At 45.9% G+C, this 23,579-nt stretch overlaps 2 protein-coding genes across 8 annotated transcripts in view; both read left to right on the top strand.

Moving 5' to 3' along the window:
- GRAMD1C (GRAM domain containing 1C) overlaps positions 1-11,742 on the top strand; it is a 54,398-nt gene extending 42,656 nt beyond the window's left edge. For 6 of the 7 annotated variants that reach the window (XM_075765797.1, XM_075765822.1, XM_075765778.1 and 3 more), the window contains 9 exons: positions 1,833-1,979; positions 2,760-2,878; positions 4,002-4,144; positions 5,845-5,948; positions 6,653-6,832; positions 8,342-8,399; positions 8,907-9,017; positions 9,870-9,975; positions 11,530-11,742. In XM_075765797.1, the coding sequence (XP_075621912.1) occupies positions 1,833-1,979; positions 2,760-2,878; positions 4,002-4,144; positions 5,845-5,948; positions 6,653-6,832; positions 8,342-8,399; positions 8,907-9,017; positions 9,870-9,975; positions 11,530-11,607 (1,046 nt within the window). In that variant the 3' untranslated portion in view covers positions 11,608-11,742. The remainder of the gene's footprint in view (positions 1-1,832; positions 1,980-2,759; positions 2,879-4,001; positions 4,145-5,844; positions 5,949-6,652; positions 6,833-8,341; positions 8,400-8,906; positions 9,018-9,869; positions 9,976-11,529) is intronic. The other variant, XM_075765789.1, reaches the window with a different exon arrangement.
- A 1,181-nt stretch (positions 11,743-12,923) lies between these two features.
- On the top strand, positions 12,924-16,173 carry ZDHHC23 (zDHHC palmitoyltransferase 23). The gene is made up of 4 exons (XM_075765839.1): positions 12,924-13,178; positions 13,516-14,217; positions 14,760-14,927; positions 15,762-16,173. The coding sequence occupies exons 1-4, from the start codon at positions 13,072-13,074 to the stop codon at positions 16,027-16,029; spliced, it is 1,245 nt and encodes a 414-aa protein (XP_075621954.1). The 5' UTR covers positions 12,924-13,071; the 3' UTR covers positions 16,030-16,173.
- Positions 16,174-23,579: the final 7,406 nt, after the last annotated feature.

Here is a 23,579-nt window from a genome sequence, read left to right as displayed (position 1 = left end):
CTGATGCGCGGTGACTTGATCATGTGTCTGCACTTTTTGGGTTTTTTTAAGTGGTAGCAGATTCCTTGGACATATCAAGGTCCAGCTGAGTAAGACTCAACCAGATCAACTAGGTTTGAATTACCTGGTACCTGACTCCGTACGTGATGTGCAGTGGGCAAAGGGGATGTCAGCATCAATATCTGAAGCTTCCTGTTGCTGAGTGAAAGAGAGGAAGTGGGGAGTGCACTCTGAAAGGAGAGGTCTGTAATGTTGAGGTCTTGTTAGCTGAGGCCAAACTTACAGTTCACTCAGACTGCATTTTGCTGGAATTGGATTCAGCTCTGAGAGGAAATACAGTGAACGTAAGCTGAAAACCCAGGCTGAATTTTTGGCTTCCCACAGAACGTTTCAGCACAGCGGAATTTGTATTCTAGCATGTAATGACTGCATATTGGCTGGTTAAATAGACTTCTTAAAATGCATGCTTGCTTTCTGTCCTACCTCGCAATTGTATAGACGTACAATTGCATAAGCAGAACACAATGTAGGAAGGAAGTCCATCTCTTATGCGTCACAAAAATACGGCACTCACTTCATTTTTTGGGTCTTACATTGAAACCTGATTAGGTCAAAGAGAATTTTTTGGGGAGGCAGATGTATAGCAAAGGCTTTTAGCAGGCTAGAAGCAGCACTAGAGCAGAAGTCTGCTCAGTTAGAATTAGATTTCGTTGGGGATTGTTGTGGTGTTTAGTTGCTGCATTTGCATTTATCAACACTGACTGCTACCAAGCAGTAATTTTTTAAGTGCTGTAACCTTAGCCTACAGGCAGCTTGTGAACTATAGCTTGATATTCAAGCTACCTTTGCTTTGGTGGCTGCCACTGACCTTTGCTAGCTCTGAGCATTCATTTGTATCAGTTGAAAGGTTAGGCATCCTGACTTCTGTCTTGCTTCCACAAGATTTGCTTTCAGGCTTTTTGTTTCATTTTAGTGATGTGTGTGGGTGGCTTTTTTGTTTGGGTGGGGGTTTTTTGTAATTACAGCTTATGCTTTAGAAACAACTCCATCCTAAGCAGATTGAGTTGGGGTTGACATAGGAAACTGCTTGCCCTCCAGGATTATAATTCTATCCCTTATCTCTTGCAAGAGTGGCTGAGACAACCACAAAGCTGAGTCATGCTAGCAACCAGCAAGAAGCAGAAATAGCAAAGATCAGTGCTGCAGCCACAGAACACCACTGGTGTTGGTGTTTTTGAGATAGGGAACAGTGATTAAGGATCTTGGTACACTTTTCAGGACTGCAAAATAGAGCAGTGTACATCTTATAAATAGGTATGGAGGGAGGAACAGTTTGAGGAACTGTTTGGGAGACTGTACCTGTCTCAGTCTATGGACACTACCAGCATTACAGATGTTAAAAGCAGAAAACTAGCCACAAGTAAAAAGAAAGCTAGTATGGTTTCAGTGTCCTGCTTGCTATGCATGTGTCCTTTGTACAATAGATGCACATATCAATGAAGATTATGCTAACTTTTTGTCTTGCCCCAATGTTTCCTATAGGATTAGTAGACTACTGAAGGCAAAACTAAAGGGATGAGACCTTGTAATGTTGATTTATCAATTTCTGTTTATACAGGGAAATGGGAGGTGGGGAGCCTAGAAAATCAACTCTGGATTTTGTTCCTGAAGATGAGCTACCTACCAAATCATGTACTGATATCATTACGAGGTTTCTGAGAGTGAGAAACAAATGCTGATGCAAGCTTGGGAAGAATTTGAGCTGTAATAAAGCTTAGAATATTATAAAGTTTCTGCTCTTTTTGTAACCTTATGTCTCTGCCTTTCCTTAGCAGTGAAGGAGACGGTCTCTGAGAATGATCTCTATGGGAGACTTTTTATAAACAGAGTTTTCCACATCACTGCAGACAAGATGTTTGAAATCCTTTTCACCAATTCTCACTTCATGCAGAGGTTTCTCAATTCCAGGAGCATAGTAGGTAATAAACTCTTCTCCCTTCTGTCTGTGTTGCAAACTATCCTGAAAATTTCAACCTCTGAGAAATGTCAAATAAGCCTAAGTTGAATTTTAAGTTTCTCCTTGCTTGAATTTTGAAGCTTTAAAGCTCTGCTATGAGAGAGTATTTAAAGCTAGCCTGTTCTTTCTGTAGATCAGCCACGTTTCAGTGTAAAAACCTCATTTCAGTGTACCACAAAACTGCACCTTAATGCCTGAATTTTGGTTAGGCTGTTTGATGCATTCTGTGTGGTATTTCTGATTACATTGTGTCCCAGAAATAGTGAAATGTGTACGGCTGGCACACAGGCAGAATCACTGCATCCTCCTAAACGATACTCACAGGCTTTAATTTTCTGGATGAGTAAATTTTATTCATTGAGATAATAAGAACAGAAAATTAAGTCAAAAAGGGTAATAATTATTCAGTGTCAGCTTGGAAGGCAAAGTGGCAAAAGCTTTTGATAATGCTAAGTGAATCTATTCAACTTTAAGCATATGGGAAATGACATATTTTCACTTAATTGTGTACTCTCTCTTCTCCCCACCCTCAAGTCTTTCAGTAGACTCAGGTTCAACTTAGTGTCTCATCTTTGTTCATCAGTGAACTACAATCTTCCCTTTTCCTGCAAAAAAACCAACCATTTGGAATCAGCTTTCTGTCTCTCCCCACCACTGTTCTTAAACCATTAAGATATGAAAGGGCAGAGATAATGCCTTTTAGGTAATCTGCATGTGAGATTTTGTGTGATTTCTCATCTAGACGCTGTATCAACCCCTTGGAATAGAGATTCCAGTGGCAATCAGTTGAGGACTTTGACGTACACTGTAACGATTAACAATCCACTTTGTGGGAAGTTCACAACTGCAACTGAAAAGCAGGTACTGTGTGCATGTGTGTCTCATTGGTGCCCTTTAAAGCAAGGGAGAGGTCAACTCTATGGTCTGTCAGAGATCTGACCACAGACTAGAGTTCAGCGAGCTGAATGTGGATCTGCAGTTGAAACGCAGCATCTCTAAGGATAGCTTGCTGCCCCTCTTGCCATTAGTGAGCAAATGATGATGAAATCAGAGAGGCTTTCTACCCTTGCAGGTGGCTGTAAATTTCTCCCACAAAGTCTGTGGGGAAAAGTGTTAACATCTCTTATAAATTGAGGGGTGAAGAGATGTAGTGAAATGCTTTCAGTGTTCACTTCTGGGCTTCCCGGTATAAGAGAGAGATGGAAAGAGTCCAGCAAAGGGCTACTAACATGATTAAGAGACTAGAGCATCTCATATGAGAAACAACTGAGAGCTGACATTGTTCCCCCTGAGCCTTCTCTTCTCAGGCTGGATCTTTCAGTATCTGAAGGGAGGGTACAAAGAAGACCGAGCCGGGCCTTTACCACTAAAGGCCACACCTTTCAGTGGTGCCCAGTGACAGGACCAGAGGTGATGGGCACAAACTGAAATACAGGTGGTTCCCTCTGAACATCAGGAAACATTTTTTTTATTGTGATGGTGATGGAGCACTGGAACAGGTTGTCCATAGAGGTTGCAGCGTCTCCTTCCTTGGAGATACTGGAAAGCCATCTGGACATGGTCCTGGGCAACCAGCTCTGGATGGCCCTCCTTGAGCAGGGTTCTTGGGCAATATGACCACCAGAAGTGCCTTCCAATCTCAACCACTCTGTAATTCTGCTTTGGGAAAGGTCTTACAGGTCAATCTCAAAGAAGAGCTGTGGTCACGAGTCTGTGGCCAGCCTTGCATCTGGTACTTGAAATGGTAGTGGGGAAGTACTGCTGCTGTCTATATTGACTCTAGCAGGAAGCATCTTCTTTCCCCACTCCATCTATGCTTGCCGTTCTTAACTGATTTTTGTTGTGGTTGTTGAGGCTTTCTCCCTACTTGGAGTTTGCTTGGAGTTAGTTGATCTAGCCTAAGGAATTCAGGTCAAAAGAAAAAAAAAAAAAGAAAATGGGTACTATGAATATAACTTCTTATTTCTATTTTCTTTTATGGTAGATCCTGCATAAGCAGAGCCAGAAGGGTCAGTCTTATCAGGTGGATGCTGAGGTATTGACCCATGATGTTCCCTACCATGATTATTTCTACACTGTGAACAGATACTGCATCAGCCGCACATCCAATCACAAGTGTCGATTACGGTGAGCCTGAGTGGTGCACAGTGGGAGGGGAGAAGCCAAGGCATGTATGTTCCAGGTTGATGAAGTGTGCTTATCAAAAGATCTGCCAACAGCATAGAGAAAGGTCAGCTTCTCTTGAAGTTGGGATCTCTTCTGAAAAATAAGCTTGGTTTATCTCTTGTGACATGTGTGCTGTATTTGGATCTCATCAGTTCAGTGAGAAATGAACTCCTACGTTGACTTTGCAAGGTACAGAACTCATCTCTAAAACAGAACTGGGTTCTGACCAGCTTTGCGTTTTTGAGTGCAGCTGTGTGAGTGGGATAAATTTGGAACTACCTGGGATGTTTTATTACCACACCTCCTAGATTTCCTTGCTAAGGGCCTGCAGATGAGGATGGTTTCACAGGAAGGTGCAGGGAAGATGGAACATACCTGTTTTTGTAGGGAGGGTACTCAAGTGAATTGGACTTTGTTATTAAACTCTATCTAGATAGGGGAGTCTTAAAAGGCACTTCCCTTTCCTCTCGCATTTGTTGAAAATGCCTGAAGTGATCAAGTTCCATGTTCAGTGCATTTGTGTGACTTTCTGACTATGTGATCCTTGGTAGTTTAGTAAGACCTCTTATCTTAAACTTCATCAGTACCCAGGAAAGGTAAGCAAGCCTGGATTTTATTCTGGCTTATCTCAGGCTATAAAAGTGCTGAACACTGCCTCTCTAATGGGAGGAGAAGACGACAGGTCCTTGAACATCTGTTCTGGAAAATTGAGTGAGTCATTCTTCCTCTGAGGGCTGTATTTTGTTTTATCTGAGACGCTTGGCAGCTCTAGGGTAAGAGCAAAAACCTAGGTGTCAATATGATGCACAGAGCATGCATGTGTAGAACAGAAGGTACATGGTGGTGTTACAGCTGGCTTTACTATACTGTGTTTAAAATGGCTCAAAAACTCTATTTGAAAGATGCTGTTTTGTTAGATGGGAAATACAGTGGGCTTACGTTGATTTGGATGATGATTTGAAAATGTTGATAAAAGTATGTTCTAGGACAGTCAGTGTTCTTGACTTAAATCAAAATTACAGGCTATCCTTTTGTCCTTTATGAAGAGCTTTGGGATTCATTCAGTGATTAGCAGTAGCCCTCTGAAGGACTCTATTCCATTTCTATTTGGAAGCATTATTGATTAGCTTGACCTGGGGAGTACAAGGCAGGAATGTCACTTCCCCTCTGTCATGCTCACAGAAAGGCATTTTAATTTCTGTCTGCTCAGGGTAGGATCTGAGCACTTGGTGCATGAGTGGTGATAATGAATTTCACCTGCTGCCATTGCAGTCCTCATGTAATACATCATGTGTATGCATACAGAGTAAAAAGTAGGACTTTATGATCTGAAAACCTGAAGCCTATTATAAAGGTATGTTAAAATGAGAACACTTCAGAGGAGAGAAATTCTCTGCTAGTCTGAAGGAAAATACTTTAAAATGTTTCCTGTAATTCAGACATTCAGATTTCCTGAGGTTTTAGCTAGGTATGTTGTATTTTCTTCTGTCTGTCTCTTGCCTTGCATGAGTGTAAGTGCTGCCCAGGTGGAAAGCCAACGCAGTTCCAGTTGGTGTTTCAGATTATGGATGTAAGCTAGAGGCCTGCTTCTGATAAGAGATTTCTGCTATCACTGCACTGCCTAGAAGAGCAGTCTTTCACTATTGCATTCTGTTTGTTAGGGTTTCTGCAGAAGTGAAGTACAAAAAACAGCCTTGGGGCCTTGTCAAGTCTGTAATAGAGAAGAATACCTGGGGAGGAATACAGGAAAACTTCAAACAACTTGGTGAGGCATTTTCTTCTTTATGCTGGCGTAAGGAGGCTACCTTTCCTATGTATCTTCATGTCTGTCAAACTTGATTCCTTAAAGAATGGTTTGAAAAGAAGGCAACACCAAAGGAATCTCGAAGTCAGAAGTTTGTCATCAATATATCTGCCAATTCCAGGGTGTAAAGGAAAGCCTCGTAGCTTAATGCTAACAAGGAGCTCTTGTATACCTTTTCATAATTCCTTTCTGAAGGAAACATGAGGAGCAGCAGAAAAGCTGCTACTCTCAACTGCATGTGCCTGTCTATTTCCTTGATTGTGGGTATGAGGAGAAGCAGTGGCACTTGGCAGGCTCCCTGGCAGTGTCTGTTAACAGCCTGGCTGGCCACAGCTGCAGGCTCGCAGTCTAACGCAATTCCTAGTCTCAGTCTAACAGTGTCTTGGAGTGCTCTTCCAACTGCTGTCTAACATATCATCAAACAATCCTGCATAAGCTGAATGTACACCATATCTGAAAAGTGTATTAAGTGCCCTCTAGCAAATAGGACAGGTAGTACAGGTCAAGGTGTCATTTATGTCAATTACCTGCTTTAAGTTCACTTACTAGAAGGTGCACTTATTCCTTTCACTGCTACCCTCCATATTTCATAATTTAAGTCTTCAGTACTAGGCTTTTCAGCTTTCCCTTTGAAGGTTCAGTAACCTTTATTTTTCCCACTGCAGAATCGGATCTCCTAATGGAGGAATATGCAATTAATCAGTCCATAGAAGACTCTGGAAAATTAGTTGCCCTCAGACGAAGACGACGCACTTTACACCGGAGTCTGGCAGAATCACTTCCCAAACGCTCTTCCCAACACTCCTCTGGTGACATGGGAGTAGACTCCCAGGGCAGCATAATAGGTAGGAATTTTTGTATCAAGTGTTTTCCAAAAGGTGTGTTCAAGAAAGCTTAACTCTTAAAAATAGTGCAAGAGTAACACTTGCATGTGTATTACTCTCATTGTCTTTAATTGGTGTGATAGCAAATGTGATAGTATGTTTAAGCTTGCATAAAACAGATTTGGAGCATGCGTAGTCACTTTTATGATGAGTACCTCATGAAATCAAACCTAATCTCACCCTCTGTTTTTAAAACAAAGAAACCCCAACCAGAATGTAAAATGCTGCACTGTACCTGCATAGGATTGAAAATGAGATGGGATCAGAAACAAATTTAAACCTGACTTCTGCAAAGTTGCTGAAAATTACCTTATTTCTTCAAATAACTGCACACCTAAGTCATGAGTTGATTAAACTTTGTCACTTACCTCTTGGCCCTGTTATCTCAGTTTTGGGATTTTTTTATGTTAAAGAGTCTTGTTTACCATCTGCTTCACTAATTTCTGGGTCACTGAAGCATTTCTTGCAGTTCCAGTGCCCCTAGGCACAGCAGACTTGGCTACTAGCACATACAATATTAGCTATACCTACAGAGATGAGGAACATCTGTGTGCTAATGTGTACCAGAGAATGGTGGATTTTGTGATGCAAGTTGAATTGTAAACACTGAAGTAGGAGCAAGTACCCTTTCCTAAAGGGGGAGAGAACACTGAGTATGGCACTCAAACACTTGCATTGACAGCATGTGTAATGGACTCTTTACCTAACTGAGATTGCTTCCTGATGACGTAGTTTTGCTACTGCTGCTCCACCTATTCAGGTGAGTGTGTGTCTCTGTATACACTACAGCCTTCGTGTATGCTCTTTGTCCAGGGCAGGAAATGTGAATGTAAGGAACTGCTTTAGGTGAACAGATAACTATATTTAAAGATCAGCCTGCCCACAGTGGTAGGTGATTGCTGCTCAGTTTGGAGAGGACATGCACACTTTGTCTCCCTCACTAGTGTCTGGTCCCTGTTGCCTGAGGACTAGCACATGCTCTTTCAAAAGGCTGTCTTCAGGCTAATACATAAACTAAACCAGTAAGGATGGGACAAGTTACAGGAGAACTTGATTTGACACTGGTTGTCAGAAGGACTAATGTGGGCAGGGGAACAAGCAGAAGAGACGCTTTGCAGCCTGTCTCTGCTGAATGAGTGTTAGTAATGGATGGACTGTAGCCTTCTCAGGCTATCTAGGTTTAATGTGAACATGCTCCAGTACTGTATTCTCCCAAGCATACTGGCGTAGGGGGAATCCTGCTCCTGAAGAAAGAGTCTGACTGTCCAGCTGACTTGTCTGGGATATCTGCAAAAGTGCCTTGGTGAATGATGGCGATGATCCTGTGCACCCACATGATATGTTATTTTTTTCCATCAGAAGCTGTTGAGCTATTCTGTGTGAAATGCTGGGCACTGACATGTATCTGCAGGCATCCCTTAGGAATATTCTTCAGTACTTTTTAACCTCCTTCTCTTCCATGCCCTATAGGAAGGAAAAGAGATGCTGTAAGTAGGACCACCACCATCATTGTAGTAATGAGTGTCTTGTAAGTACTCACTTGCATTAAAATGTGGCTTGACTCAAGTTCATCTTGGTCTTTGTCTGTATTTGTCTGTACCTCACTTGCATGTTAGCATTGCATGTAGCATGATAGATCTTAACCTAATTTGAATGGAGCACTCAAGTATAGGAGGGGAATGGATTGACTTAAGTGGCACACCGAATGAAAAGGCTGACTTGCCAAACCAGTCTGCCTTGCAGGTTTGCTTAGATCTGATCCTATAAAAAACCCAAAGCCTGGAACTTACTCATTCCTAGCTTTAAAAGTTCCAAGAGGAGACACTGTTGTCATTCCTATGGGTTGCTATTGCACAGCTTAATGCTAACTGCTAAGAATTGTTTGGATAGATCTTTATTTTCAGTATAGTGCTGCCCCACACCTCTCTTCTCCCAGAAGGATTCTCTCTTTTCATAGCTGTTTTTAGCCTAGATCTTGTCTTTGTAGTATTGCAAGCAAAATTGTTACAGGACTTGATTTTTGCTCTTTCTACAGTTTGCTGCTCTTGGTCTTGCTGAATATAACACTGTTTCTCAAACTGTCAAAGATAGAGCATGCGGCTCAGTCCCTCTATCATGTCCAGCTTCAGGAAGAAAGCTCTTTAAAGTAAGTGGAATTCACAGTCTTTGCTTTCTTTCTTCCTCAGCTTATGTGGGAATCTGATCTAAATAAGTAAATTTTGAACAATGAAACTTGGTGGTAAGTTCTTAAAAGCTGCTGGGGCTTGCTCTTCTGTGGTCTATGCTGGTATCCAGTGACATGTCTGACTGCATCTTGCAGTAATAAATTTCTCTTTTGACAAGCTGTTTTTTGGGGGAGTGTTAACCTTAGCTTGCATTTATCAACCTGCTGTGACTCATCTGCAGTGAATATCATAGTGCCGATCACAGAACCAAAGTGTTCACTTCATCCTGTGTGAACCAGCATGATCTCAAATGTAGTGTTCAAGATCCATTTAGCTTTTTAGCCTCTTTCTGCGAGTCTCCTGCTAAATCTCCTCTCCCCCTCAAACTTCCATGTTAGGTACCTTTTGTATTCAGACATATGGAAGAGGCTCAGATGTTGCTTCCTCTCTTAAATATGGTCTCAGGAAACAAGTTAAAAATCATAACCTGATCTTGAGTATGGAAGCGGTGTGGTGACCTCCCATAGTGATCATCTCAGAACTGATGAGAGTAACTTTCTTCATAAGAAAGATCTTGCCCTCTGAAGTGAGAGAGCTTACGTTGTAGACAAAATGCAAGCACACTTGTATTTTGTGGCTGTTGTCCACAAAGGTCTGAGGCAGTATCTTCAATGCAACAGGGATTGAAATTCAACTGCAGGCGGCTTTTTATGTGGCTTTTGGAAAAGGATGCCTTTAGCAATGGCAGAGCAATGGTGGCAGAGAGCAGTTGCTTTTAGAAAGGCATGGAGATGCTTCTTTCATGTTTCTGATGTAATCTCAATCTCTTTCAGCATATCCCCAGAAATGATATCAAAAGAGGAGATCCCTCAATATGATAAGGAACAGGTTAAACATGTGAAGGGAGTTTTAAGGGACTCAATTGAAATGCTTGAGCAGGTAGGTGTGCCAATCGTTCCTGGTGATATTCTTGTTTCTCAACAACTCAAATTTTCTCCCTTATGCCATCATAGCTTTTGTTAGATGTCTTCTGGTGTTAACTAAAGTTTTTGACTCCTTGACCTGTTTTTTTGTCCTAGGCTTGAATCTGATGTTTTGGTTTGGTTTTGACTAAGATTTGGGTGGGGTTTTTTGACTATGATTAAATATTCATGTCAATTTTCTTAAACCTGTTAAGCACCTGTTTTGATAGTGCTGTTCTGAATCATGACAAAGCAAAGACTGGAGTAATTCAAAACAGATCCTCTTTTCTAAGAAGATGCAAAACATAATGTGAAGTATTTGCCCACCTCATTATGGGGTTTCTTCATTCAGCTTTATCCTGGCTTTTGCTCCCCACTCTAGATACTGGTGAGAGCTTCACTTAGCCTTGGTATCAATGGGCCACCCAATCTCCAGTGAAAAATAAGTTCTGCAGAACTTATGTTTCTGAGAGGCCCCATAGCTGTGGAGTTAATCCTCCTTCTCAGTAACTTACACTTCCAGGCCCTTACAAACTGCAAACACTATCTAAAAAATGTTGTTGAATATTGTTCTGTGTGTCTGATCCTGAAGTCCAGGACTAGTAAACCCCTGGGTTGAAATTTCAACTTATTTTTTTAGTTATAACCTATGAATGCACTGATTTTAAGTTCTTTTTATTAAATCTTAAAATGTGACAGAAGAAATTATTAGATTAGGAAAGATGTGGGGGAGTTCACATGTACCTCTATCCATCACCAGTTTGCTCTGTGTTCTCCCACGCACTAAAGGAGGGTAGAAAAAGAAGCCATTTTTATACTCCTTGTTCAGAGGTTTCTCTGCACACCAAATTGCTATTAATTTATTAACCATTTTGATCACAGCTTGAAAAAGCTTCAGAGTGCTAGAAGTTTCACTGTAGAAATGAATTTCCTGGTTTCCATGCCCTTTTCATTTTCTCTGCTTGCTTCCCAAACAACTCCTAATTCTGAAGTGTTAAACTGCTTTTTGAACAGTGTGAAAAAAAAAAAACTTTTTTTTAAAAAAAAAAGTGAGAATTCAGCCACCTTTTTCATCCCAAATAGCACTTTTGTCTGGAAGTCATGACACTTCTTAGTGCCTGTTACCTTAGTGTTTTCTGAGGATTGTCAATAATCTAAACACACTTTGTGCACCAAAATGCACTGAGAGGGCTAGGTATTAAAAGAAAATTCATGCTTTGCTACCATGTTCCTTAGAGTATTTGCCATGACCATTAACTGTGACTAAAAATGAGTGGGGTGGCTTATCTTCCGCCCTGTTGCCTGGCAAGGTGTTAAGACTTTATCATACTGGAGCGTTAGTAATTATAAACTGTACAGAGTATAGCTGTTAGAGCACAGTAACGCAACTCTTTCTAGAAAGAGGGAGGAGGAAATTGCATGAAATCTTTACAAGAAGAGGAGGAGAGAGACATTGTTTTCCTGATATCACTCACCCATGTAGGAGACTAACTTAAGTAATTGAGGGGGTATGATGGTTGTATGTTCACAGCTAAAGGTCTCCCTTTCCATGCTCCAAAGAAGCTTTGACCACTTGAACAGGACACAGAGCGGCAAGACGGAGAGTTAATACCCACATCAACTTTCTGTTCAAGACATCGGAAGAACAGATGTGTGTGTGAGGACTTGTGGGGTAGGGATTGTAACTGTCACCTTCGGACTCTGCTATTTGGCTCAAAAGCTGCACGGAATAAAGGTTTCTGGAAGAGGTAAATTGGGTTCTGCATTCCCGTAGCCTGGCGATCTGTCTCTCGTCCTGGGGAGTCTTGCTTACCAACAGAGTGGAGCTCTCAGATCCCAGGGTGAGTGAGAAAGGGCAGTTGTACGGCTGGTTAATGGATCTGCAAATTTTGGAAGAGGGAAGAACACCTTGAGGTGGGCTCATCTTTAATGAAATCACAGCTTTTTATGTCAACTTAAAAAATGACTATCAGTGAAGAGCACTTTGGAGAAAACAGGTAGTGGTTTCACAGCCACAGGATCTTTATATGATTTTTTTAGCCATGGGGAACATGTAAAACAAGTTACCATCTTAAAAATATTCATCCTTAAAGATTAATTAACTAAACAGCAAAATGCTTGATACCTCTCTGCTAAATCTCTTGCATTCTGTGAGCTTTGGCAGTCTGCCTTCTGCCATATGTTTCTAGCTCTCCCAGAGAAATTTCAGCCCTCAGTATTTTCCCTTGATCAAGGGCTACTCTTCAGTTCTTTAGCTGATGATGAAACACCTTTTCTTCTGGCTTCAAGCTTTTTCTAAGCAGCTTGAGAGAGAGAAGATGAAAATAAAAATTAAAAGCAAGGGAAACAGCACTGTCCCTATAGGCTCAGACTGGTGCGATGCAGTGGTGCACACGGCTGAGCTCCTTACCCTGCAGCCCAGAGTGGGTTAGGGGGGTGTGTGTGGAGGTGCTTGAGCCCCAAAACTCGGGGTCCTGGGGTGAAACCCTCCGCGGGGGAGCTTTAAACAGGTAGGCGGCTGTGCTGGGTGGGAAACTTTCCCAGCCATGCGTGTGTAACGCTGGGGAGCAGCAAGGCGCCTCAGTCTTGTTCCCCCCGGGGAGGCGGGGCTGGAGTCGAGGGCTCTCCCGGCCGCGGGAGCTGGTGCCGGCGGGACCCCGCGGTGCCGCCGCCCCCCGCCTCCTCCTGCCGCCGCCACCTGTTGCGCTGGCCCTTTAAGCCAGGTGCTACCGCGTCACGGCCAGCCCCGCCCGACCCGGGCAGGCATTGGGCCATTCCCCCGTCAGGTGGATGGGCCCGGGGCGGGAGGGTCCCTCAGTACCCCCCCGCCCCCCCACACCTCCGCGTTCGGGAGACGCTTGGGGCGCGGGCGGCCAATGGCGGCCGGGCTCCGCCGAAGGGGGCGGGGTCGCTGTGGAGGAGGCGGTGGCGGGCGCGAGGCACCTGCGGCTGGGAGGGGGGCGGGGCGGCTGCCGCGGCGGCGCTGCCGTGCGAGCCGCGTCCCCGGCCCGGCGGCGGCGGCGGCGGCTGCTGAGGGAGGGTCGCGGGGAAGGGCGCGGCGGGGCGGGCGGCGATGGAGGAGCCCCTCTGCTGCTGCGAGTACGTGGACCGGAGGGGCGAGAGGAACCACCTGGCGGCGTGCTGCTGCGACTGCGAGGACCTGGACGAGGGCTGCGAGAGGTAACGGCTCCGCGACCCCCGCCTCCCTGGGCGCCGCCCGGCTGCGAGACACCCCCCACCCCCCCCAGCGGGGGCGCTGGGCGCCCCCTCGCCTCGCGGGAAGCCCCGTGGGCAGCCGGTACCCCCGCGAGGCTGGCGCCCTGAGGGGAGGGGAGGGGAAGCTGCGCCCCGCTTCTCGGGAAACTCGACGGGAGAGAGGGCGGGCGGGGGCCGCCCCGGGTTGGCGGGCGGGGTGTGCGCACCTCGGGGCAGGCTGCGGGAGCGGGACGAGGCAGGGGAAGGGCCTCGGGTGCGCGGCTGCCCGTCTGCTAGCCGCTGTCTGTGTTCCCCCCGACAGGTGGCTGACGTGCAGATCCCTGCCCCCGGGAGCTCTGGAAAGAATTGCCGACACCGTGGCGGACCGGCTGCGGGTCCCTTGGTTCGCAGGAGCCGTGAAGATCAACGTCAGCCTCGTGCCGCCTCTGGTTCTGCTGCCCGTCTTCCTCCACGTTGCCGCTCTGCACTTCCTGCTGGGGCTCGTCATCTTGACGTCGCTGCCCGTGGTGGTGCTGTGGTATTACTACCTCACCCACAGGAGGAAGGAACGGACTCTCTTCTTCTTGAGCCTAGGGCTCTTCTCCTTGGGCTACATGTACTATGTGTTTCTCCAGGAGGTGGTTCCCCGAGGCTACGTGGGCTATTCCCAAGTGGTTGCTCTCACATGTGGGTTAATTCTTATGCTTGCAGCTCTGTCTCGAGCCAAGAAAGACCCTGGCTACCTTCCCATCCCAGCAAGCAACGAGAAGTCATTGCACCAGGTTTTGGCCAACAAGAGCGTTAGAGGGAGCTCCAACGGGCTCCATGGCGTCACCGTGTCAGGAGCTGCCAGCGGCCGTGCTGTGAATGGTGAGGCCAAAGGCTATTCCAGGATGTCAGCTGGGGAGCCAGAAGGTGTGAAAAAGGACTGGTGCGCTAAATGCCAGCTGGTCAGACCAGCCCGAGCAGGGCACTGCCGGCTTTGTGGCCGGTGTGTAAGGAGACTGGACCATCACTGTGTCTGGTAGGTTTTGCACTGCTGAGGTTACATATGTGTGCTCTCTCTCTCTCTTCTCCCCCCGCCCCCCTTTTTTAAGTTAGCATCTTTTTTTACCATCCCTGTCAAATGGGGTTGCTGTCACCTGGTGATATTCTTTAAAACAGTAAATTTTTAAAGACAAATTTACTGTTTTAAAGAACTTTTTAAATAATATTATTATAAGCAGGATGACCTGATAGCTCATAACTTCTACAGCATACTTCAGAATTGTCTTTGGTTCTCTACTGGATTTCATCTGGTTTTTGTGTCTCAGCGAAGGATGCTACACTTGCTAGAAGTCTGAGGCCAACGGTCCACCACCATTACCCTACTGGTCTATTGACTTGTGCCTATAACACTTCTATAGAAAGCTATAAAGCTTTTTTGAACACGTTTCAAAATTCTTGGCCTGTGTCATATAAAAGCACCTTGGAAATTAGGTTCTCTGACAGCTGGGGGAGGGAGGAGGCAAGGGAAGCCAGCTTCTTTTCTTCTTAAGCAAAGTAATCTCTTCTTTCCTTTTGGAGGATTAACAGCTGTGTAGGGGAGCAGAACCATCAAGCATTCATCCTTGCACTCTCCTTCTTCATGCTCACCTCTGTGTATGGGATTACGTTGACCCTGCACACCATCTGTAGGGGCCGAACTCCATTCGTGGCGTTGTTCTACTGCCCCGGGGCCTATTCTGACTACAGGTGAGACAACTGTCTGGGAGAGAGCTGGGGTGGGAGCGGGCTTGGTTAGGCATCTTAGCTCCTGTTCCTCGTTCTGTGCTCCAGGCCAGTGCTGTTGGCTGTCAAACCTGACCAAAAAGTGCTCCCTGAAAAGCTCAGCAAAGCAGGGATGCATCGCTGCTTTTGCCGAGGTGGGGAGCCCGAGACTTGGAGAGAGCTCACCATTTATTTGGAAAAAGTTGTTGGAAGAGCTGGGATTTGAAATCTTTATTGTGTCCTATATAGATACACCCTTAAATACATTTGCCCCTAGTTGCAGGTAATGCTCTGACAGTCTGGAATGCATGTGCTCTCTCTCTCATCCCTCACTGTTTATCTAGTGACTCTCCCTCCAAGTTACCTGCTTAGACAGTGTTAACATGCCTTGTCTGGCAGGGAGGGTGGTGAGAAGCATTGGACACGAGTTCAGAGACTGGCGCTACCACCAATGGGCAGAGTACTTTAGCACAAGTGACTCTACCTTCTGTACTCCGTTTCATGATCGATTGAGAGTGAGCATCGTTGTGTCCTTCAATAAGGACTGAGTACCTTTACAACGGTAAGAGTAAAGAGCTAGGTGGTGCGATAGCAACGTGCAAGAGTAGTTCTGCTAGCGCTAAAAGCTCTCATTAAGTAAGCCCTGAAGCTTTAATTTTGAGAAAGCTTTTAAGGATTATCTGATGAAAGCAGCAAAGTGAGATCACTGTGGCAGATGTAGACAGGGATTTGAAAGGATAGTGATTACCAGGGAAAGTCACTCTAAAGCAGCTGCTCCAAAACTAAATGGCTTCCTTCCCATCTTTTTCCTGCTGCCAGCTCTGCTCTGTCGTTCACCTGTGTGTGGTACTGTGCCATTGTAACAGCTGGCATGGGATACATCCTTCTTATCCAGCTGTTGAACATCAGCTACAACGTGACTGAGAGGGAAGCTCGGCTGGCGCTGCGGGACAACACTGGGCGCAGGCTCCTGGGTGGGTTAGTGATAGACACTGGCCAGTATAACAGGGGTTTCCTATGCAACTGGGGCCATTTCTTGAGCCTGGGGTCTTCTCCTCCACAGCGCTCTGCTGAAGATATCGTGTGACAGCCCTCTTTCTGCACATGACCGTGACTGACTTTCTTTAGCAGGGGAATGGCCCCTTCCCGAAACTAGGACTCCCTCCTCCCACACCCTTCCTTTGCGGTCAGTGCATGGGCTGCCTATACCGTCACTGGCAACATCAGAGGCTTTCCCAGGCAGAATGGTTCTTCACGTGCTGCCAGCCAGCAATAAGATGCAGAAAGCAGTAAGCCATATGCACGAACCTGGAGAGAAGGAGCCTGCTGCCTTTTTCCACTGTGGGAAGCTTTGTGCAGCTCAGCTCAGCAGAAAGAAGAACGCAAGGCTTTGAGAACTTGAGTTTTCATTAGCCATGAACCTTGGCATCAAGAGGATGGATCTCTTGGATCCTTGGCATGAACCTTGGCATCAAGAGGATGCATCTGCTGGACTTCAGAGCGTGCACTGGTTCCTGCAAAGGTTAAGGAATCCCTGGCTTGTACCTATGTGCGACATTTCCGAGAAGTCAGGAGGGTGAACTTTTAATTCAGATAACAGATGGACCACAGCAGAAGCCAGGCTCTTTGGCTGAAAGAGACTGTCTAGGCACTCACTGAGCGGCTCCCTCCTCTCTGGTGCATTTTTTTTTTCTATATTCTGTGCCATCCAGCTGTATACGTGCTTGTATTAAGTGCCTTTGTGAGCAACATTCCTGTAGGGCTTTGTAAGATCCCTTCACCTCTTGACCCCTAAAGTTGTTATTCCATCCCTGTCTGTCCAACTAGGTAAGAAGACAGTGTCATTTTTCGATCTCATCGGTCTTTCTGCAAGCTGGGTCTGTTGGTTTGAAGGCTTGGCTTATTTCCCTCAAAGTGTTTCTGCTCTGATTATGGATTGTGACATGAGACAGCAGGTAAACGTACCAAGTAAGAAGATGTTTTGAAGCAACATGTAATAGTGGACTTTGAGGGGAAAACAAGATTGCTGTCCAATGTTATTGTTACTTTGTGGAAACCACCTTCCTCCCTCCCTCTATGGGAGAAGGGAGTCTGTGGGAGAGTAGGCAATTCTGCTAGCTGCATTTTTGGTAGGTAGCATTTTTGGTAGGTAGGTTGGTTGTGTTGCTAATAACATAGTGATCCCATCTCCTCTCAACCCAATCACTGTGGAGCTGCCTATAGGTCTGTTTTCTCAAGCCAGGAAGCTGAGGAACAGTTCAGTCTCTACTGGCTGCTTTTGGGGTAGATGACCTGTGCTGGCAGGTGAATGAACGTGCTAAATGTGTTCTGGAAGAATGCCATGTGTTCCTCAGCAGCTGGCAACTGTATTATTGCCTGGACTTGAGTTTCAGCTGAAATCACAAAGTTTTGGTGTTGATGGTTTCTTTTTTCTTGTGGGTGGGGTTTTTGTTGATTTTTGTTTTAAACCCTTTGTGTATGTTGCTGCCCCTGCAGTAATCACATGAAAGGTCTGGCTGGAAAAGCCTGGGATCATGGCACAAGAGTTACGGGTTGGGCTAAGATGCAGAAGCAGAGGGAAAAGCCATGTCCTAGCTACTGTTTTTAGATGCGTGTGCAGCATGCACAGATCATACCTATCCCTGACTCCAGTTACACGGCAGGCAGCTGGGGGATGTTGGCCGAGTGACGCAAATTCACTGTGGATTATCTCTGAAGAATGGATGGATGGTAGCAGGGTTGGGGGTGTCCCCTGAGATCCACGCCATATTTGGTGTGTATGCTCCTGATTACGTGTCCCAGTTTAAGGTGAAGACCATGTCCTTCTTTGCACTGTTTGGTTTCCTCAAGTGGCACTTTCTATAACCAGCAGATAATTGAGGAGCAGCTGCACTTGGAATGTGTCTGTGCAGAAAGAAGTACTGACTTACCGAGTGTCCCTTATTGCCTCTTACCCCTTTTCATCCAGTGAACAATCCTTTATAAGGAGGTGAAAGGGACACCTCTCTTGCTTCCTGCTTCTGACCACTTCTTTGGCCCTAATGTGAAGAAAAAGGCACTCAGTTGGACTGTGCTAATTGTTCCTCTATGACTTTCTGTTTGGAACTTGGAGCATGACCCTAGCAGTTTAAATTCACACAAAGACCTTGCCTCCACCTGAGTTGTCTGTAAACATTTCTGTGGCACATAGCATTTTGTGGTGCCTGCTGAGATGAACCAGAGCTTGGCAACCTTGGAGATCGGGGGGGGGGGGGGGGGGGGGGGATGATGCTCTGGGCTAGCAGGTTTGTGATCTTCTCAGACCTCATCCTGCTGGCATTTGGGAAGATTGAGGCAGAATGATCTCCTGGGCTAAATGAACCCTTGCAGCGGAGGTAGCCAACCTTGCTGTCCCTGTGAGTTACATGTGTAGAATTCAATCATGTGCGCATGAGCTGAACGATCTCTGGGAGCGTTTACAGATTTGAGAGAAATGGTTTCTCAGAGTCCTGCTACTCCTGGCTGGGAGACAGTAGAGCAGATCACAAATCACTTCCCTGGCAGTGCCTGACCCTGTTGCGTTTGCTTTCTCCCACAAGCAGAGATTGGTTACTGTTCGGCAGCCTGTCTGTCAGCGTAGCCTTATCCCTTGTCTCTTAGTGAGCTCTGGCACGGGAGATTTCATTTGAACTGCTTATATTGAGACTCTCAGTGGTGTTCTCCCAGGCAGTGTGGACTTTGGAGGGCAGATTAGGAACAAAGGACCTTGGACTAATGTAACCATTCCATACCTTGGTCAAGCCCACTCCATTATAGTGGGGGTTAAAGCCCACCCCAATATAGCAGAGGTAAAGTGCTAAAGTAAATCTCACTTTTGCACTTACCCCAGAGGGAACTGGAACCATTCAGGACACTAAAATGGTTGCAAGGCTGGGTTTTTGTGGGAGGAGAATGCAGTGCTGATTCCCCAGTGAACAGGAAGTTCACCTGGCTGTAATCTGCATAGCAATGGTGACTTTTTCTTTAAGGCTTTTGTTTACCATCCTGGCTTCTGGCTTCTTCCTGAGAGGATTTACCTTGTGAATGCTTTGGGAGATGGGAAGCATAAAGTAACAGGATATATTGCTATCTAAAATGGGCGGAAGAGTGTTGAGCTTCAGATGCATACTTTGGAGCTCTCCTTTTAATAGCCCTGAGAATTAGCAAGAAGCCCTTGGAGGATAATGCTCCCTCTTGTACTTACAGCAAGGGCAAACTGTTGTGATCTCTTGTGTACTAAAGGACAATTTCTTTTCTGAGTATTTTCTTGTTGAACTTGTTATTGGCCACACTCGTAGAAAAATATTAAAACCTAGGCATAGTTAGTCCTCAGGCTCACTGTGTTAGCAGCTGCCTAAATCCATGCTGCCTGGGTGTCAGAGCAGGCTGCATTTGACAGGTGATTTGTGTGTTGTGTGTGTGGCCTTGAGGCGAGGAACAGTGTCTCACCTGTAAAACTCTATGCGCGTACCTGGCAGCACAGAAAACAGTACCCTGCTGGGCTCTTGAAAAGTTTTCCCTATGTAAGAAGAGAGGACCCAGAGCTGGTCAGTAGCAGGGAAGGATTTTGGTAATATCTAGCCTTGATGTTTCTCCACCCAGACTTGCCAATGAGTTTATCGTAGTTTAAGTATGACCTTTTAAGAGGCATTTGTTGTTTCACAAGTATTGTGGACTTCTGCAGACCAGGGCAACTCTTAAGGGGCCCGGGTTCTGATGTTGCCGCTGTTGTAGTGTTAAACCCTCTGTGTCCAAACGCCAGCACCCTACTGTTCGGTGACTATACTACGAACTGTGCACCATTAGATACACCCTGTAAATGGTGGCTTGGCACTCTTTAACTGTGTCTTTTTACATTGTGCTTTTCTGTAGGCAAGTCACAGGTCCACACATCGACTGTTTCTCCATTTAACTTGTCCTCAAATGACAAAAGTCACTGGTGAGCCTGAGTTGGTGCCACTTGTGACTCCTAATCACATTTCAGCCTTCATGCTATGATGGTGCTTTTTTTCTTCAAAGTAGGTTGCTTTCAAGTGTCTTAATGAAACCATTTGCTGTAAAATTTCTTCTGAAGATAAAATGGATACTGCCTCACTGCCTAATGTCTTAATAATATGCTTGGTTTTTTCCTTCTATATGAATCTATATTGCCTCATTAGGGCAGGAAGCGTGTGTGTGATTATGGATGTGTTTCCCTGTATTGTTTTCAGTGAAGAACTCTACAGTTTCCTAGGATTTTCTTCCACTGTCAGGATGTTTGTACAGTGAAAATCTTTCTGCAGATAGGTGAGGTAGGCACTTTCTGAAATGCAGGAAGTCAGCCTTCCAAGATCTTGTCTTTATGGAACTCCTCTAATGTGAAGAATGATGGGCTCTGGAAGAACTGTCTACCTTGGAGAGTGGGGTGGTTTGGGTTTTTTTTTTGTTTTCTACCTTAAGCTTTAGGAAGAAACTGCGTGAAACACTTGTGAGCTTTGTTGAAAGGACTGGTTGTGTGTGAGTTTGTCTTCTGCATCATATTCAGTGTTTCCAAATGGATGCGATTATGAATAAAAATAAATGATTAGAAATGATCTGTGGAGTGGCCTGTTGATTTATGCCAACACACTCAGCCAGGTCAAATGACCAAAAGCTGCCATCATCTCATGGCTATTTAGCTGTGAGCTGGACTTGGGAGTAAGGGAACAACAGGCTAAGGAGAAGCAAGGAAACAAGTGTTCTTCCAATTCTGCAAAAGTTGACCTTTGGGTTTGTTGGTGTTGGGATGAAATGGACCTGCTTGGCAGGAAACTTAAGGATATTCCCCTGCAGTGGGGATTTGAACCAGGATCTTGCATCCCATGAGCAATCCATTATCAGATACTGAGTGTTTGTACCTGATCAGGTTCCTCACATTTTGTCCACTGTCTTGCTTTCCTTCATACACCTGCCCACAGAATACATCCAGAACCCCAAAAAAGAACAGTCTCTTCCTTTAAACCCTCTTCTAAGCCATGTTTGGAAATGACATGGATATTCTCCATGCAGATAGTGGGAAGATACGTAGCCTTTGATCCTGTTGGTATCTCAGGACATCTGCTGAAAGGCAAGATGTCTTTTAATGAGTAGAATCACAGGTGCCTTTGTTCCTAGAGCTCTGCTTTGATTTGCCTGGGTGGCACTTCTGTCTGCCGTTCAGCTACTTCTTTGAAGATTATTTTGCACTCACTGACAAGGACCTTGCGCTAGCAGTGAATTATGTTTGTAGTTAGGCGAGAGTGGTGTGTGCAGAAGGGTGTCAGTCTTCTGACACCCCAGCAGCCACCAGTTTCATTAACTCCAGTGCTGATGACGGAGACACATGAGGCTACTGTCTCTTCCCTAGTTTATTTTTTTTCCTCCTTGTGGCTTGCCATATTGCCCCTGTAGAGCAGGAGCATGTCTGGAGTGGCAGCTCACGTGTTGGGGAAGGCCAAGGTGTGCTGCTGTGGCTGATGTCCATGATGTGTAATAGGTCTGCAAAGATGCAAGCTGTGGATCAGACTGCAGTGGTTCATGGACCCTTCCCAGGCTTACTACTGTCCCCAGCTACAGTCTTGTTTTGTTGGGGGGAGCAGAGGAAATTGTTTAATCCTTCAGGCACTGTTTCAAATCCAGTTTGAGCTGGGCCTGTGGGACTTTGAAGAGACTGGTGTACAGATTTACCAAGAAGGTGATACTTCTGTGGTCAAGGTTTTTTGGGGAAAAAACAACTCTGGAGGGCAGGTGTCAGCAGGGGATAGGGTTGGGGAGAAGGGGAGTTTGCAGTCGTTTTAGGGTTCTGCATTTGCTGTTGTACCAAAGTGAAAATCCTGCCCCTCTCCCTGCGCAGGAGAAGGAAAGTCTGGCTGTGCAGCCACCTCCCTCTCTTGCTAAGAAAAGCAAGGAGCTGACAGGCAGGAACGTGCCTGAGCTGTGAGAGCGTGGGCTGATGACCAGCATTAATGCATTGACATCTGCATCTAACCAAGTGCTGGAGCAGGAGGGATGCTCTGGCACAGCTGAAGGCTGAAGCTGTTTCCTCAGTCTAACAAGCTCTCTCGTCACCCTCCTGCTGGGGAATGTTTGCTGGAGCTTTAATTTGCCAAACACTAACATCATGCCAGGGATTTTAGGGGTATCCCGTGCAGTCTCTCAACAGTATCATCAGGCACAGCCTTGCCTCTGCCAAGGAGGTACGAGTTGTTTCAGCCAGGTGTGGAATGAATGGGGAAGTCAAAGGGATTCTTATCTCCTCGTTGATTCAGACCATGTTCAGTATGATTGTGCCTGATCCCTGAACATCATCCCTATCCCTCAGCTGGATCCAGCTGAGGCTTCCGCTCCGAGCTAACACTGAATTAGCAGTACGCAAGGGTAAAAGGGATGTCAAACCACAGCTCCTCCTGGATCTTCTTTTGGCTTCTTGCTGCTGGAACTGTCCAAAGACCATCTTACCTGGAGAATCAGTTTCAAAGCTACTAAGAACAGAAGAAAACCCTAGAAGGTAGGAGTACTGGAGACAAAGACCAGTTTGAAAAGTAAGTTTTGACTGTACTTTAAGTTCTTTGGGGAGAGTAATGCTCCACATAAGCAGCATTATTTTTGTGGATGGTGAGTGGGCACCGAGGTGAGTGGGAGCTGTGGACCTCAAAATATCCAAGTGTGGCCTTGCTGGGGAAGGAATCTGTTGTTGAGTAAACTGGATGCACCCCTGACTAGCCAGTGGTTTGGAGCACCTTTTTAGCTGTGAGAGATGTAGATTCAACGCCTGCTCAGCCTGTTGCTAGGGTCAAGACCAGGCTGCATGTGGGCTCATCCACTCTACTGCTCCATACTCCTGCTACTGCTGTTAACAGCTGCAGTGTGTCCTGTCTCCAGGTGGCTGTAATGCTGCCTTCTCTCTAGCTGAGAAAGCTCTTGTCTTCGCCTTTCATCCTCTGGCTCGCTATCTTCCTTGTGCTGTGAATCCAGATGGAGGGTGGGCTTGGAGACTTTGCCTGTTGCATTCATTGCCAAGCCCTGGTAAGGAGGAAGTCAGTTTGGGAAAAGGCCACCAGGAACATGGAAGCATAAAGGCTGGTTTGGAGGTGTTCCAGGTACTCATTAGGCACTACATGAGAGAGGCTTTCAAGGGGAGAGAGCATACTAAGAGAAAAGGTATTGCTGCTGCTGCTGTGCTGCCACAGCTTGCCGCTATTAACACCAACCGTGGCTGCTGGCTGCACTGGGGCATTAGCCTGTGGTAGCTCAGCCCCCAGCTCTGCTCTTCCCTGCCTCAGTCTTCTGCGAACAAAAGACACTACCCTTCTGCAGTGCCTGTTCTTCCCTGCAAGAGGAGTTATTCAGCCCTCTCTCAGCTTGTCGATTCCTCTCACAATCTGCCTTTTAATGCAGCCAGATGGTCTGTACTCGCCCACACTCCACGCAGGCACCTTCAGCTCCCTGCACTTGGATAATGCGCTTATCTGACCTGCTGGTGGTCAGGTCTGTAATCAGCCTTTGGGAGTTGGTAAATGCTCATGTGTTGTAGGGGATGGCTGTGGGAGGTAACCTAGGGGTGACAGTCATCTTCAGACCCGCACTGAGAGTCTGCTTGACAGCCTGGCTTGTGTGGGCAGG

The sequence above is a fragment of the Balearica regulorum genome, chromosome 1, assembly GCF_011004875.1.
Source record: "Balearica regulorum gibbericeps isolate bBalReg1 chromosome 1, bBalReg1.pri, whole genome shotgun sequence".
Lineage (NCBI taxonomy): Eukaryota > Metazoa > Chordata > Aves > Gruiformes > Gruidae > Balearica > Balearica regulorum.
The sequence above is the reverse complement of the archived record's forward strand: the minus strand, read 5'-3'. Positions and strand labels throughout refer to the sequence as shown.

Excerpts from the sequence above, each read along its gene's own strand:
- ZDHHC23 (XM_075765839.1), top strand. The coding sequence starts at position 13,072 with ATGGAGGAGCCCCTCTGCTGCTGCGAGTACGTGGACCGGAGGGGCGAG. Across the intron at positions 13,179-13,515 it reads CTGGACGAGGGCTGCGAGAG|GTGGCTGACGTGCAGATCCC; the intron begins GTAACGGCTCCG and ends TCCCCCCGACAG. Across the intron at positions 14,928-15,761 it reads GGGGCCTATTCTGACTACAG|CTCTGCTCTGTCGTTCACCT; the intron begins GTGAGACAACTG and ends TCCTGCTGCCAG.